At 40.6% G+C, this 17,126-nt stretch overlaps 1 protein-coding gene across 10 annotated transcripts in view; it reads right to left on the bottom strand.

Moving 5' to 3' along the window:
* The window catches only part of KIF1B (kinesin family member 1B), an 89,700-nt gene that overhangs the window by 33,555 nt on the left and 39,019 nt on the right, over positions 1-17,126 (bottom strand). For 9 of the 10 annotated variants that reach the window (XM_064172307.1, XM_064172313.1, XM_064172310.1 and 6 more), the window contains 6 exons: positions 16,502-16,608; positions 15,929-16,012; positions 14,103-14,283; positions 13,618-13,690; positions 979-1,075; positions 101-249 (listed from right to left, as the gene is read on the bottom strand). In XM_064172307.1, the coding sequence (XP_064028377.1) occupies positions 101-249; positions 979-1,075; positions 13,618-13,690; positions 14,103-14,283; positions 15,929-16,012; positions 16,502-16,608 (691 nt within the window). Of the gene's footprint in view, positions 1-100; positions 250-978; positions 1,076-4,234; positions 9,447-13,617; positions 13,691-14,102; positions 14,284-15,928; positions 16,013-16,501; positions 16,609-17,126 lie in introns of those variants that run through there. The other variant, XM_064172316.1, reaches the window with a different exon arrangement.

Raw genomic sequence — 17,126 nt, 5'->3', positions numbered from 1 at the left:
GAGACATGGAACTTTGAAGATTACAATTAACACTGAGAGCTTGAAGCAGGATTAGAAAATCAAAATTGAAAATTCAAAAAGCTACTCTGCACATCCCTACCTTTTTCTTCAACTCTACACTGATTGCATTGGCTTCTTTCAGATACACTGCATTCCCCCACAGTTGGTCCCTCAGTGAAGTAAACTGGTGAAATTTCCACTTCCTGAATGCCCACTGTGCAAGTTCATACTCATGTCGCGTCCAGGGCACTGGGGAGAACAAAGAAACAAAGAAATAAAACACTCTGGCTTCCTCTCTGTATCATCACAGGCAGTATCTAATGACTGTGCCATCAAGTTCTCAACACCTTCTCTGGAAGAACAGAAAACAAAACCCTGCATTTTTATCATTCAAACTTCCTCAGCACTAGGAGTGGAGATACAGTCATCAAGTAAGGAGATTCAGAACAGAGGAAACAAAACAAATCTACTTTATTATTTTAAGTGTTAATAATTAAAGCCAAATGGAGAAATGCTGGAATGGAAGCAAGTATTATGGGAACAATCAACTCTATCTACTGCCCAAAAGCGCAGTTATACAGACATGTCACAGCATGAATCCTAAGAATTCCTACCAAGAAGAAAAAAGAAACTTCAAAAGGAAAACGAGAAACAGGCAAGAATATTATTTTGGTTTAAGACATATGACCTCTGTTAGTGCCAAGATTCTTTCAAATTCAAGATCATCAACTGAAAGCTTGCAGTTAAAGTCGTCTAGCTGGTGCATCAACTGAATGAGAACAGACATCTACCATGGATGTGGAAGTTACTCCATGAATAGGTATTTGAGATCTTTGTGCTGTGAAGATTACAGTTCACGGAGCTATGAAGCATTTCACAGCTTCCCAAAGCAAGCTCTCTATCTATTGAAAGAGATACTACAGCAACTCTTCCTTTAGGATTGGCTATATCCAAACCCTTCTTAGTGTCAAAACTCACCTTCCTCTTCCTCCTCCTCCTCCTCCTCTGTTGTTTCTGCTGCCAAGGATCGTGTCTCTACCTGCTTCTGCAAGGCCTGCAGCTTGCTCTCATAGTCCTGCGGGGAGAGAGGAGATACCGTGTAGGAGGACAGACAAAAGCAAGGAGAACAGTTCAGAGAGACTAACACCTCAGATGGAATGACAGACACAGAGAACAAATACACAAAGACACCTCCATTAACGCTCAGAGGTCACATACCAACATCTATTGGTTTAGTAAAATCTGTCCTTGAAAAGAAAGAAGGCAGAGACCAACACAACTAAGACAGCAGTGTTGTTTCTTAAGCTCATCAGATGAACATGCTCAGAGTTATCTGCAAGAGGGAAAGGTTGAGGATTTTTTTTTCTGCTAAGACTGGAGAACCTGCTCACTGCTTTCAGGGAGGTAGGAAAGAGGCAGAAGTACAGAAAAGTTCAGAAATAAATTTAAAAGGAGAGGATTATTCACCTCCATTTTCTCAAGCAGAAGGATTAACAGCACCACTCATTTGCCTTTTGACACCAAAAATCCAGTTCAGATTTTAGAAAACAAAAGACATTTTGTTTTCAATTATGGTCCCCTTGGGATGTAAGAATCTCTCACATGTGCATTGGATAGAACAGAAGTGCCCTGGCAAGTGGGTGGAGACGTCTGTGCAGAGGTTTCCCCACAAGGAGCACTTCAACAATACCTTCTGGTGTAAGAGCTTTTTCTTCCTGTTCAGCATAAGCACACCTTGAAATAAATGCTACTAATGACTCTTTTATTATTTGCTGGTTAAACAAATACAAATTCAAGTTGTTTAGAACAGACACAGTCACTGTACTCCTGCTCTTGGAGTCTACTTCGGCTTTGCAAGATAATCCTTTGGCCTATTTTACACAAACTAAATTGGCTTCTCAGGATTTTTGACAGGAGAGCTGTAACAAAAACTGACTGTTACAGAGTTCTTGAGAAGAATTCTTGCAGCCTTCTCTTTTCCACAGTTCCAAATTCTAAAATTCTTCTCCAATGCACCATTTGCACTGATGCATTCTTAAATCTAACATCTCCAGAAGGGAAGTTTTCCCTGAACCTGTTGAAGCATCCCACTAAACGGCTGAAATACTTTGGTTTTGTGCAGCAAGTACAGTATTTGACACTGCCACAAAGTCACTGCATCCTATTTAACACAAGTTCACTCCAAAAAAACTTTGGATGGCATTTGGAAAGGACATATTTGAAGTACATTCCTTTAAGTTGACCTGTAATATTTCCTGGCAATAAAAAAATAGTAGTCTTGCTTCTACAGTGCAGAATTTTAAATACCATGAATTCAACACCCTTGACCCTTAAGCAGAGAAAACTGAACTATCCCAGGTATCTGGACTTGGTCTAAGGGCTGTGATTTAACTTTCTCATTTCCTCTTGATATTTTATTTGGCTAAAATGCTTTGTCTTCTTCATTTGGTCTACTCCATTCACGTTAAGATTGCTGCATACTTACAGCACAGCAAACCTTAGCCCAGCAGCAAAGGTACTTCAGACAAGACAAATGTAAATCCCTCCTTTAGATATGCCTTCTGAAATCCTCAATGATTCACCAACTAGCTATTCTAGGCTCTATGACGAGTTTCAGCCTTAACTGTAGTCCTCAACACCCAGTGTACTCTTGAACATTTGTTAACATAGAGGCACTTTCTGATCTCTTTTCTCCCATCCATGTAGATATACTTGAAACCAAGATAAAACAGGCCAGATCTTAATGACAGAAACAAGCTTCTCTTACTTGCAAGAAAGGGCAAAATATTTTCCTGTTGTCTGAAGCAGATAATCTGAGGATATCAATTTGAATGGCTACACTGTAGAAATTAAAAGCTCTTCAAGTAGTGTTTTAGTGGAATCTTGGACCAGATTATTTTGGAGACTCTGAAAAACTGCAGAGGGAATTGTCAAAAACAGGAGCGCTCCACTGTGAAAAGTCTACTTCCAGCATGAAAAACTCAGGCATGTCAAATTCAGAGACAAAGGCCTGCTTCTTGTCTTCTCTCTTTTCAGACCTGTGAGCCAAGCAAGTGCATCTTCTGTACATTTAAATACCTAGAGAAATAAATGCTGAATATAAGCAGACACTTTTTATTGACTCCACACTACTAAACACTACTTTTAAAACTAAGTAAAAGAATTGAAGCTTGTTTTCCCATACCAAGAAGAAGAATCAGGTACCATTTCCCTAAGCAGAAAGTCAGGACTTAAATTGCCTCCAGGAACTTCATGCTATGGTAGCATTTAATACCAATGGGCACTAAGCAACAGGTGAAGGATGAATTTCAGGTTGGTTCACCCAGAAGGTGCACTGACTGGACTGTAAAAGGGGGGTTGGTTTTCTCTCCTGATATATTGGTCAGCTCTCTGGGTAGACATTTCCATATCCACCTAGTGATGACGCACACCTAACTGACAGTACTGATGGAGAGGTGCCTTAACTGCTAGGGAAAAAACAACCACCCAAACCAAATAACAACCTTGCATCTAAAAGCTACCCTGAAGGACCATGCCCTAGACTCCTTGGAAGCCAATGCATATTGTTGTACAGCTTCAAACTGTTGATATCATTAGCTCCATGAATGTGAAAGGAATGCAGTGTTTATTTTGCCATGGGGCATGGAAATATCTAAAGCCACAACAATAACAGATTATGTGAAAACAGGGGGGAAATAATAAGTAAATCATACACTCAGACTAAGCCAAGCTTTTTAAGCTGAACACTGTACCATAACAACTAAGATTCCTTGGATCTACGTGATGTTGGCAAAGGTTCTGTGGTGTGTGTGATTCCCTCTGGTATTTGAGGTACAAAAAGGGTCAGATTCCTTTGTCTTCGGTGAGCAAACAAACAAGAGGACAGCCAGCTCTGGATTTTCTTCCAGATTGGAGATAAAGCAGCACACAATACAGGACAATGGGACAGCACTGAAGAGAGTATGGCTTTGTATCCCTGCGCTCTAAAAAGCTTTCTAAACGTATTTGGGCTTTAAATTAAACAAGCTATGTGCCAAGTCGACTCAAGTCTGCATGGGCTGCTTTGCACACCACAGCAGACAAAACGGGGCGGATGGACTTACGAGAATCACATCGAGGAACAATTAAAGAAACCTTTTGAACTCTGCCAGAGCAATACCAAGCCTGAGACAAAAAATAAAACCAGGACAAGCCTGCAATCGAGTTTCATTTCCATTTCAGACAAGTCTGACACTTACAAGAGTATTTCATAGTTTATTGAAAGAGCACTTGTTACAATACAAACCAGTTCTGCTCTTCACAAGGCAGATGCTTGCTCTTACGACAATCCAAAACTTGTTTTTTATTAAACAACTGACAGATCCAAAAAATCCCATTTATTTCAGAGGCAGCTCCCTGCTTGCTTTATAGTACAAATAGGTACATAGCATAGATTTCTCATGTGGCAGCTCCTGAAGTCATTCAATGGGAAGCATCCAAGTCAGATTTCAACAGATAAAAGATAATGAACAAATTTCAACATATCAAGGATATAGGACAAACAGTGAGGGAGATATTGAAACTAAGCTGAATGTACTGATAAAAATAGCATCCTCCAATATGACAGACCCCTAAATTCAGATTGCTTGAGAAAGGAAGAAGTCAATCAGAGGAGCATTAGTGGCATGCATTTTCCCCAACCCACCCCCCAAATCCACATGTCCCCAGTGAGTCCTAGTGGATATTTAAGAAACCATCACTAAGGCACAGGTGGATACAAGGCAACTGTCAAAGCACACAGCATATCAGCACTGAGCAACGGCAATTAAGCTTACTGAAACTGCTCTCCCCTCACGGATGCCACATTGCCATTAACCTGAAAGCCTTCTCACACAGCCTCCTATGGAAGCAGCTGCATTACTGCTCATTAGCTCCACTCACAGAGAATTGGGAGTGAGAGGTGTGTGCATTTCTGAATAGCACAAGGAGATCCACAAGTTCTCACATTGCTTCCCTTATCAGACGAGGCACTGCACTGTAATTAACATTCAGTTTTTAGAGTTGACAGGTTTATAGGACTTCTTTTTTTCAAGTTTTATTTCTGTGTTACCTTCTTAGAAGCCAGGAAAACAAACAAACAAACAAACAAACAAACACCAAACCCAAACCAAAACCTGCTTCTTCTGAGCAGACTGAACTCCATTTTGACATTGACTACATGGGTTTTGGGTTTTTTTTTCTGTCAAATGACACAATAGAATAAGCAAGGTTCTTCTCTTAGTGCTGCTCTGAAAGAGTGGGGTAGACCAGACTGATGGCATCCTATTGCTCATCATCACAGAAAGGCTTAGGTTGGAAGGGACCTTAGAGATTATCTCCAACCTCTTCACTATTCAGACATTTACAGCTATTTCTTCTCAGATTTTTGAGCTGAAATAAGCTGGCAACAACTTTTTAGTGTCCAGCATTAAAATATCAAGTAGCAGGAGTTTTTAATGTCAGTACACGTAGATGCATGGACTTCAAAATAACTCCATGCTTCATCACATGGTGGTTTCATCTAGGCAGGCGCAACCCTCAGCATAAGCAGGGCACAAAAATAAACGTGGATTGGTCTTCTCAAGACCTATCTTATGCAGACTAACTCTATTTGGGTTATGCACTCCTACAAAACTGAGAGGATTTTCCCAGGCACGCACTTTTAAGAGTCCATACCTTTTTGGGAAAAGGAAAGAACTCATGACTTCTGACATGCACAAAACCAAAGTGCAATGCACCATGAAAATTAGACTCCAAAATAAAAGCACCAGCAAATTATTCTTTGCAGCCCAAAACTCAGTTTGCAATTCTGATTTGAGCTCAAAGAAAGTCTTGCTCATCTACAAGCCTTCTTTTCTTTATGAATAGAGACAATTTTGGACATGATTTTATTTCCTTCATTCAAGTAGCCCAAAGTATGAGAGAAATCCAAGTTACAAAGATGTATTTGGACACAAAATTAAACCTGTCATTTAAAAAAAGTCCCAAGTGATGGGAGCAGCTCATTCTTTTAGGGCAGTGAGAGAATTAACTGTATCAGAGGACCAGTATCCTATCTGTAACACGTGTGCTGAGACTTAGGAGTTGACACCAAATGAAGCCTCACGGTGCACATCTGCCTTGTAGCATATGTTGCAACCAGCACCTACACCAGATACAGTTGGGGGCAAAAATGTAGTGCAGGAAACAAAATCAAAATGAAAAGCGAGCTGGAGGCACTTCTTACTCACCTACAGCTATGCTGAAACATGCAAAAAATAACAAATACCAGCAGGGTTTCTATTTCATCAAAGAAAGAAGCAACCTCAAGTAATGTAAGGATATTTATGCAAAGCAGCATAAATTTAACCACACAGACCCACTGCAAAGTGGACCTCTCTTACCAAATGTGGTAAAGTAGCCAATGCTGTTTAGAAAATTGTGTTCAAGTTCAATTTGAAAGTAAAATAAGGCCTCAAAGCTTTTGATTTGCTTACACTTCAGTCCACAGGTTTTCAGAAGTAAGCACAATTTTGTTGTGCACTTGAAGAAAGTCAGAGAGAGGGAAGTGTGCAATTAAAACTAGGACTCTCTAAGAAACTCCAAGATCACAAAGCCTATTCCTTAATCAATAGTTCTGTAACTAGCTTGAAACAATCTGAAGCAGGAATTGCAAGCATTTGTTTTATGGCAAATCACCTCCTGCAAGTATAGAGCTCTTCAGATCAAAAGAGATAGCAAAAATTTTCACTTCTATTTTGAGCATGGAAAGAAGGAAAATTAATCTCTTTCTCCTCAAAATGACCTTCCCCTTTATTTAAACAAGTCTTGAGACAAGGGTGTTGTCTAAGACCAGAGGCACTAACATGAGGTATCACATTAAGATGAAGCAGTTCAGTTTTCCTATCTTTGAGGAGAATTCAGCCGATTCAAAGAGGTGATCTAGAAATCTTCATAAGGAAAACTATCTCAAAATCCCCTCCCAGACTCATGTCCAAGAAAGCTGAAAACAAAATAAACAGAATTAGCTTTTTGAGGCTTCTTCCTGCACCGGAGTGTTGAAGAAAAAAAACCCAACAAAACCCACTAAATCCTAGTTCCTTTCCACAACCTCTGTATAATAATTAAAACCTATTCTATTTAGAGATACAATGGGAATTAGAAAAAGCTTATTTCCAAAGCATTGCTTCAGCAATATATATATATTCTGACATAAAATTCCATTCAGGCAGGTTTAACTGTCACAGCAATTTCATACCAATAATTATGAACTTAAGCAAAAGAAAAGACACCTCCTCCCCTCTGGGAGTAGGACTGTTGTGACCTAACAGCTCTTCTAAATTTCTCTGAGAAAAAGCAAAAGCCACATGCCTTGTCAGCCAACACCTTTTGGTTTATAGACTATTACTGCTATTAAGAATTTGAGTTAAACGTTCTGAAGAGCCAGATCCATTTAAAAACAGATGGTCAGTTTCCTTATTGCTAAGAAAAAGGTCACAAGAAACATTCAATGCTATAAACTAAATTCCTCTTTTGATTGTCTACATAAAACACAGGAGGAAGGCAGCGCTTTGTAAGTTCCAGACAGTATGTTCAGCATTAGAAAAATACTCCAAGACACACAAAAAACCTGGTAAATGAGCTATAGCAGGGAAGTTCTCCCCTCCACACCCCTCCTTCCAAGTCTTCTAGTCTATGAAAAAAGTTCTTCAAATGTTTCAGAATGTTCTTCCCATCAACCTTGTTAAAACTGCAACAAAAGTCACATGCAAAACTGAGCGGGCTGAAGGGCCAGTACCTTGTGTTTGCATCTCCTATTTCTCAAGTTCTACCTGGCCAAACAAAACCCAAGACATTAACAAAGCCAATCCTGGCCGTTTCTCAACAAGAGGCCAGAATTGCCCCAGCTTCCCTCCTCCCCCAGACTATTCTGGGCCAACTAATCATACTGTGGTTTCTCTGCCCGATTTGAGGTTAGGTGCTGAGAACTGGCGCCTCATGCGTGGGGGCGTCACAAACTGGTTACAGTGGTTGTGCCGGTCAGTGTGTCTGTGGTGGGAGCTGGCTGCGCTGCCTTCCGCGCCACCGCTGTGGCTGCAGTAAGGCTGCCGGTGCTGGTGGATGTGGCGTTTCTGCTGGAAAGTCTGTAGGTCTGCATTCTGCTGCCCGCTGTAGGAGTGCAGCGACTCAGAGGAGCCTGAGGTCTGACGCCGCAAGCTTTTTTGAGAGCCATTATTGAGGGAATTGCTTCTCCAGCGCAGCTGGGGTGATGGTGGCCGCTGCTGGCTGCTGGGCTGTGGCTGTGTGTTTAGCTGCTGCCTGTTAACCTGGATATTATCTTGGTTCCTCTGGGGCCCGCACAGGTTCCACAGCTGCTGAGGGTCTTTAGGATCAGCTTTGCTTTCTTTTTCTTTGTTTTCATCTTTGTTCTTTTCATCTTCTTTTGGAATTCTAAGCTCAATAACTTCATCCTCAGTGATAATGATATGGGTGCCTGGGCTCCAGGAGTTCCTATGTTTGGGATTGCTTTTGAAAGGGAAGCGGGGCTTGCGATTTTCGGGCGGAATAAAGCGGTGAGGCAGATTTTGTCGCCGAAGTTGTTTTGCTATTTCCTGCTGCTGCAGGTTTTTGAATCGAATCTGTTCTTGCCTCATCCAACGTAATCGCCCACGTCTGAAAGCTGGGTCACCTGCCATGAGCTGAGAAACACGCTCCTCTTTAGCCAGATCATCATTCTCACTTCGTTTTAAGTCATCTGTGGGTTTCCTATCCACATCCACCAGACCGGCAGAGTTCGGAGACTTCGCGTTAGCTGTGGTTGACTGAGCTTTCTCTGGAGACCCTATCAGAGGCAAAACCTTCTCCATTTTTAGCATCTTATTTCTAAGAACTTTTATCTCTTCATCCTTCATGTTGTTCTGCTTCTTCACTTCTTGCAAAATGTCTTCTAGTTTGTCTATGTGCACCTTGAGGTCATCCACATCAGTTATTCCTTTACTGTTGGCCATAACATCTTCAATTTTCTCATCTCCGACCCCCACGGTGTCCCAGACATCCCGAGCAACAGCTCGCCACGACTCCCGCTCGTTCGGATCCTTCTTCCCGTACATGGCACAAAGCTCTTTCATTTTAACAATGGCCAGAGCCTCAATCTCCTGCCTAGTGTGCCTGAAGTCATTGAGTGCTACCTCATAGCATATCTCCTTCACAGCCTGAATCTTTAGGTCTGAGATGGTAACCCATTTGGAGTCCTTGCTAAGGCGTCGACGTTGGGGTATCTGGTACATTTTAATAGGCTCTCGTTTCTTCCCACTGCTGGGGAGGCCACACTTTTTTACAATGGTTTGGAGCTTGCTGGGGGGCAGCTTCTCTCTCAGGGAAGTGATCAGTCTCCAACTCTCCTCACACGATCTCTTGTCCGAATCATCCCCACTATCAGAGTCTGCATCCTTTGGAAAAACAAAAATCAAGAAGTGGCCCCAAAATAACCAAAATTAAAATTGTAAGAAAATGGAAAAGCTAAACAAGAAGTAGCAGGCAAAGAAAACTAAATCAAAAATCAAAACAGAACAAGTGATAAGGAAGTCCCTGAAAACTGAGTGTTAGGACATTAAAACATATCTTCAAGAGTCATGGACTGTCAAAATTGGAGCTCTTCACTAAATTAAGATTAACATTATATTTAAAAGTCTTGTCATCTCAAAAGAGCAGATAATCTAAATTCTTCCCTCCCAATCCCTTTCAAAAGCTTTAAATAGCTCAACTAAAACCAAGTTCCTGATTTAAAAACAAAATTAAATCCAAGTGTAAACTTCACTTCACACATGCTACAAAGACATGCAAATCCCCGCCACACACATTTGCCTTGGTGAACTGCTGTTGCTTCTCTCAGCAAATCCTCCCCAGGTAGGTGAACACAAGAGCCATCAGAGAAGTTGTCATGAGCAGCCAGAGTAAGTCAGGTTAACACTGGTTAGTAACGTTGCACGTGGTTGCAGGGATGCTCAAGTTTAGAATCCACTTCACTACAACAGCAGCCAGAGAAGTGTTAGACGATAAGAAAAAACGACAGAAGCAGCCGAGAGGTTCAATGTTAAAAGGACTGTAAGTGCCACTAGGACAGGTGAAGACAGTGGTTCATACTCCGAGTCTTGCTACAAGCTATAAGGATATCCAGAATCAGAGTTTCAGGAGGTGGGTTGTGGTTTGGTTTGGGGGCTTAACCCATTTATTACTTTGTTGCTTAGCTTAAAGATAGAAAAACATTAACAGTCTTGTCTGTCCAAAGAACGAGATTCAGAAGAATGTAGCAGTAGTGACTTTTAAATTGCTTTTAAATGAATTCTCTATTTGATATCCTGGATTTGTCCTCTTCTCAAACCCTAGAGCCTGGAGCTTCCACACACTTGCTAAAAATTATGCATGTTTTGCTTCTTCATTACAAGTTTTCCACCTTCTGATAAGCGATTTTTACTGAGCAGTGCTTCAGGTTTCCACATGCTAGGAAGGTTTGTTCAGGTATCCTGCCATCAGCAGTTACTTACTGCAACCAGGAATTAAGAGTCAGACTGCTTTTCTTTAAAGGATTATTAAGGTAAAACATCTCTTTAACAAACAAACAAAAAGTCCTGTGTATGATGATGATCCCAACATCTTCCATACAACACAGCAGGCAGTCGCTAATGAACCCTAATCTAATGCCCCTATTTTTCACATTGAAAATTGCCATACACAAGAGATCTGGAACAAGAACAGCCACCTGCTCTAAACCCAGGTCACTGACTCAAAACCACAGGTTCCTAGGCTTAAGACTTCAGGCAGAAGACCACAAATAATGAGGAATACAATAGAAATTGATTTGGGAATGATGAAATGGACTAAAAGAAATACTGGTTTTACCCTATGGTCAGCAAGCTCCACAGCTTAAGACTCGCATTGTTTGAGCTTCTTGTAGCCTTATGTACTTTTAATATTTAAAAAATAGCACTTGAGAATTAACTTCTCCTACCTCAGTTAAATATAAAAGCAAAAGAGTGGTCTAGGAACAGCACAAACTCATTGTGAGTTTACAGCCCACAAAATTTGTGGCCTAAGGAAACAGCATCTAACAAACTGCATATTGCAGTGGGAACAAAAGGTGCCCTGGAGGAAGACACTCTGCAGTCTACACATCTGAGGTTACTTCCAGAAAGGCAAAACATGAACTACTCAAGCATTAAATCACAAGTTCCACAGGATTACTCTGATAGATAACACAATTACCACGTTATCACTTCTAGGTAAAGCATGTCTGGTGTCTGAAAAGCAGGTAAAAGACACTACTACATGGTCATTGCCCTGGGTGTACTCAGGTTAACTGGCACAACCAGCACAGCCAGACACCCACATTCTAGTATCAAGCGGTCATTGCAAAGGCATCACGACCAAGAAAACCAGGAAGGGAATTTCAGCTCTATTAAACACATTTTCACGTTCAACTTGTGAAATCAAAGTGATCATTTCTATTACCTAATAATACTATCAAGGCTAATATAGATGACTGATAAACTGGGGAGTGGGGGGGCAAGAGCTATAGTTTATCTTTTTTGGTACAACACCTCTAACAGACAAATACCCACATTATTTGCCATTTCAGCACAAAACCACACCAGTCTGGTAAACAGGATTAGCCAGCTTCTTAAATCCAAAATTACACTCCCGTTTACAACAAGAAGAATATTTACATTTCAATATCAGTCTTACATAGCAGTAAGTTGATATTGCAGCATGAAAAATACTTTTAAAGGTACACAAGCTGAAATGCATTCCCAGATTTCCCAATAATTATTCAGCTACTGTTGTATGAATGCATTAATCCTGTGCATTCCAGACTCTGCATACAGTGACACAGAAACTGACATGTGTCAGGTAATTCTGCTGTCATCTGAAATAGTTTTATTAAGCATCACACTAGGCAGAATACTGCTTAACAGACCAATGTTCTCTCATCCAAGATGATCCCTTGAAGGAAAGGTGTCCTGCAGGAGTTACATTGGCAACATATGTAGGACAGTGTTCCATCTTTATTCACTAATTGAAATCAGCAAAACCAAAAGAAGCTTAAAGAAACCAGCAACTGCTTAACAGTATTGAACACCACACTAAAGAACCTTCCCTTAATCTCAACTATGTGGGTAAAGAAATTCCCTTCACCACACTTCTATAAACACAGCCTGTTTGAAGCTGCTCCCCAAAACAGCCAGTTCTCACATCTTTAATTCATACAATAGCTTAGCTTGTGCCTGTCAGCTAAAACATCAGGGGGGGAATTCTGTTACTTGCACCTCCTTTGACACATAGCCAAAGCTTACTCCATACTCAACCTATTCTTATTTTCACACTGAACTGATTTTTACTGTGCTACATTCAGCTACGATAATGTACAGCTGCAGAGATGAAACATGACATCAGTCACAGCTTCACCTCCTTTCTGAACTAAGCACTGCTTTCGTTCAAAGTCTGCAGCCACTCCTTTCCATCAAAAAATTAGTCCCTTGTGACAAATTATTAGAGATGTAGAAGTCTTTCAATATATAACATAAATAATGACAAAAAGACATAGCTTCTGTCTATGGAAGCTGCAGCATTTTGCTCCATCCTGATTTCGGGAGGAGGAGAAGAGCTTTACGGTTTAAAACCCAGTTTTCAGTGGTCTCATACTAATACTACAAACAAATCATAGAATCATAAAATCAAGCAGGTTGGAAGAGACCTCCAAGATCATAAATCATGATTTTGAACTTTTCATTTGAATTCTGGTACAACTGCATTTGCATACTGGTTGAAGACAATCCAAAGTAGTTAAAGCAGAATCAGAAGATTCAGGCTTCCTAAGGAAATACAGATTTCATTCCTTGGCTTGGTCTTATTTGTAAAACTCACAGAGCACTTGAAGACTGCAAGCATTTCTATCTGCAATTCATGGTGAGAAGACTGAAGTCTTTCTGTATCAGACTTAATTTATCAGACTTCCTATTGAAGAAATAAGTAGAATGGTGGAATTCCCATTGCTCTGGAGGAGCTGACATTTCCTTTGCATACTGCTCCCTAGTCATACCCCACCATCAGCGAGTGTACCATTAAGACCCTTACAAGGAACTCCATGCAGGGGGAGGGAGAAGGGTTAAAACATGCACAATGCAGCAACATTTTCAGACATCATTCAAAAAATAGACCTAGCATATCAATGCTCAAGAAATCTCTTTGCCAGCACAAATTAGTATGTTTTGGTGATCCAAGACAAAAACAAAGGCAAACAACCTAGGAAGTAATTGTTTAGACTACGGAAAAGGAACTTCAAAAAAATGAGCATAGAAATGCTTTTTTTTCCAGGGTAAGTGGCAAGAAATCCAGCTTCTTCCAATAAGAACAGATTAAAGTCTCTTCATGGTCAATTAGAATCTCCAAATTAACATGAAGGAGCTCACTCACACCGATAGTAATTCACTGTAGATACAAAGTATTTGAAAGCAAAGGGAGAACTGCATTGTGCAGACAACCCAAGCAGGTTTCCTAAACTTTCAGGTAAGCAAGGACAGGAATTACTCTTTGCCAAAAGTAATCTGAAGTAAAGACACATACCAGCCTCTGCTGCTCCAACAAGAGATCAGCTTCCTCCTTCTCCTTCTTATACAAAATCTCCATTTCTTGTAATCTGAAGACAAACAAAAGAACAGAAGCAGTCACAGAGATCATTATTTTCACAGTGCTGAAAGATAGGTCATTTTTTCCACAGTATTTTCACACACATAGTCCACTGAATAAGTTAGAAGAGTAAAATTCATTCCAGGTACAAGGAAATGTTCTTTGTCTATTATAATTCTATGGAAGTGAAACTTCATACACATTGCAGTTCAGGCCTTCACCAAAGGTCTACAGAGTTAGTAGCAGGTAGTTAGATGTGATTTTGAAAGTAATACTGAAACACTAAAGCAAAATAAAGAGGAGGCTTTCTGAACTTCTACAATAGGCAGCAGAGATGTGACAATCTGGGTTTAGGTTTTGCAGACCCCAACTCCATCTAACTCCTCCTTTTTTCAGGTAGAAATTATGAGTTATTTTGTTACCTTTTCTCCATCTCCTGCTTCATGTCAATGCCCTGCTTCTCCAGAAGCTCCCTCTGAGCAAACGTCCAGTCAACAGGCTCAGAGGGAGTTTCAGCTGATGGTGTTTTCTCTCTTTCTGCTCGTGCTTGCTCTGGGTGGTTGAATCTGAAGACGTGATTTTTACCCATGATGATACGATTTCCTGCAAACAGGAGCAGAAGTTAACTGTTTCAGGTTAGGATTCCAAAACCATTGACAAACATCACTGAGTAATTCATCCCATCTCTCCTGCTGTGTGACAGCAGAAGAAAAGAACGCCCTATAAGGATTTTCTCTATACATTCAAGTTCACTGATGAGAAAAAAAAAGGTAAAATAAAACCAATACCTGGTTTGTACAGAGCAAGTCACAGCTGATAAGCAGCAGTGCTCAGAGGTTAGCAACCTCAGGGTGCAGCCAAATATCTCAGCAGAGTTTGTCAAAAAGCAAAGGACAAACATGGGAGACTGGCTGACAGCTGCAGCAGATACAACACATCACTAAATCCTACCCTCTCCTCCAGTGACCAGGGCAATCACCTCTTCAGTAGAATCTTCAGCTTGCAAAAGCCTAACTTCAAACACCAGAAAGCTCAGTGCTTACTTCTCTTTAAAATGTGGTTTACATGTGTTGGGTTTATTGGAGCCCTCATCAGTAGGACTCCAGGAAGGATTTTACAGCTTCTTTCACATTTAGGCAAAAAGAGATGAATAAATCTAACATTGTTCAGCCTTTCAGCTAAATCCCACAGATATCTGATATCCACAATGCCCAGGACATGTGCATGATGAAGACAGCAGAATGTCTCTGTTCTGCCAGAGAACATATTCATGTAGTTGAGATTCTAAAAAGATTTTCTAGAAGAAAGACCTCCAAAGTAACTAAAATAGTCTTTATATTGCTAAAATACAGGCTCTTAAAGATGTCAGAGACCACACTGGACTCTTCCAGTACCTCAGTTATGTAGATGCAGAATGAAAATATCCTAGTTCTAAGAAACTAGTTATTTCCTAAGAAAAGAAAATAATCACTAAATGGCAAAGTTCCAATATTCAATATGGGTCATATACAGGCACAGAACAGCAAAACCTGTTCTTCTTTCATTGTTCAGTCTTGGCTGAAGTCACTATGGTTGGTTCATGAAAAAAAAAAACAAACTATTGCTTGGCGTAAATAATCCATAGGTGAGGAGTTATGGTTTACTTTTTGGTTTGGTTGTTTTCTCTATCATCAGAAAACTGAGGGAGGGACACAGAAAGTATCAAAGCTTGAAAGAGATAAGTTAAACCCCCATGATTTAGGGAAGTCACTCCCTCCTCTCTAATTCTTCCCCCACATGCCTTTCTGAAAGAATGTCGGGGACTGAGTGGGAAATGTAATGAGAGCAAAGAGGAGCTGTTGTACTCCTGCAGAGGGTCATATTTTAGCTTTGCCAGGAAACTGGGAATTTTCCATCAGCAACTGGCAGTCTGTCTGCTCTGTCTCACTGAGACTGCCAAGGGCAATAGGCTTGGGCAAGAATGCATTTGAATAATATCAGGGTAAGCAGAAGGACAAGCAGGATGCTGTGTGGCAGTGAATATTTAAGTACACTTACAACTAGTGCAGCAAAGACTGAAAGAAAATGAACTGCTGCCAAGAGAGGAACAGTACCAACCTCTGTTTGAAAGCTACACCCCAAAAAGCTAACACTGCTGTCCTTTACCATCACCCAGCACCCTCCACATGATGCAACTACCAGTCAGCTATGGACAATTCTTAGATAGACAGTCTAAAGAAAAAGAAAATCCACTCTTAACACTTCTTACCTGAGCGCAGCTGCACAGGCTGCACAACCCTTTTGCCATTCACATAAGTTTCTGATAGTTCACAAGGCTCCAAAGTAACAATAACTAGGAAGAAAACAACGAGACTTTAGAGTAGTGAGTAAACCCTAGAGGCCTCTTATTTTCTGCCTGTCTTTCTACTCACAGCAAAACAAGGCACAAGTGAATCACTCCTTGCTGCCATGCTGGTTTAAAAAGAAATAAAGCCCCAGGAGAAAATCAGTCCTATTGACATCGTCATGGACTGCAATGAAAATTATTACTTTTTCTGTTTAAATGTTCATATTTATAATTAAGCAACATCAGAACTTAACTCTTACAGTGGCTGCAGCTTGCAATTTGAAGCTATCAGCACTTAAATTTCATTTTCTTCCCTTAAGACTCAAGAAAATTGTTTGTTTCCCCTGTGACTTTTTCCCCAAGACTCAAGAAAACAGAGTCAAAGCTGATGGTTTCCTTGAGGTAAGAGAAACTTTCAAATACCAGCATTCTCTGGCCAACTATCAACTGAAGAGTGAAAGACTCAGCAATACTTTAACAGGAGTAGCTTTTTACCATCACCATTGTTGTTCCTCTCACTTCGGAAGATACAATGTTCTTCTTTGATATGAGCCCCACTCAGTACGATGTCTTGCCTCCTCTCAGCATCAGCTTGGCCAACCCTGGGTCCAAAAGAAGGTATTTCGATGGGATATCAGACACTTTCTACAGCTCTATGAAGGATGACACAGTCCAGAAACATCCAGGAAAAAAGCCTAAACTAGAAAGACCATCCTTCGAGCTTAAAGGTTTGAACTAGTGCTAACTCTGCATTACCATGACTCGGAGGAGAACAGCTTGACAGAAGAGCTTTCCTCTCTTAAAACACGACATTTAGAGAGAATTGAAATGTTAAACACCTCCAGATTTAATGTATTGCCCTCTTTTGTGCACTCCCTTTAGCAAAGGAACACAGAAGGATAAAGAAAAGTGACAGGAACTTCCAGTAGTGCATTTCAGCTGGCACACAGTGATCATCCCTTCCAATCATCACCACCTGCACTTCGACAAAGAAGCAAAAAAGGCTCAGGAGACTCCTGCTGAGTAATTTGATGCTGCAAGCAGTTTCATTCAGATTCCAGACATGTAGGCTGGTTGTATCCCTGGAGTCTACAGATTGATATCCATACCAAATTCAAAT

Source organism: Pogoniulus pusillus, chromosome 36 (assembly GCF_015220805.1).
Source record: "Pogoniulus pusillus isolate bPogPus1 chromosome 36, bPogPus1.pri, whole genome shotgun sequence".
Classification (NCBI taxonomy): Eukaryota; Metazoa; Chordata; class Aves; order Piciformes; family Lybiidae; genus Pogoniulus; species Pogoniulus pusillus.
The sequence above is the reverse complement of the archived record's forward strand: the minus strand, read 5'-3'. Positions and strand labels throughout refer to the sequence as shown.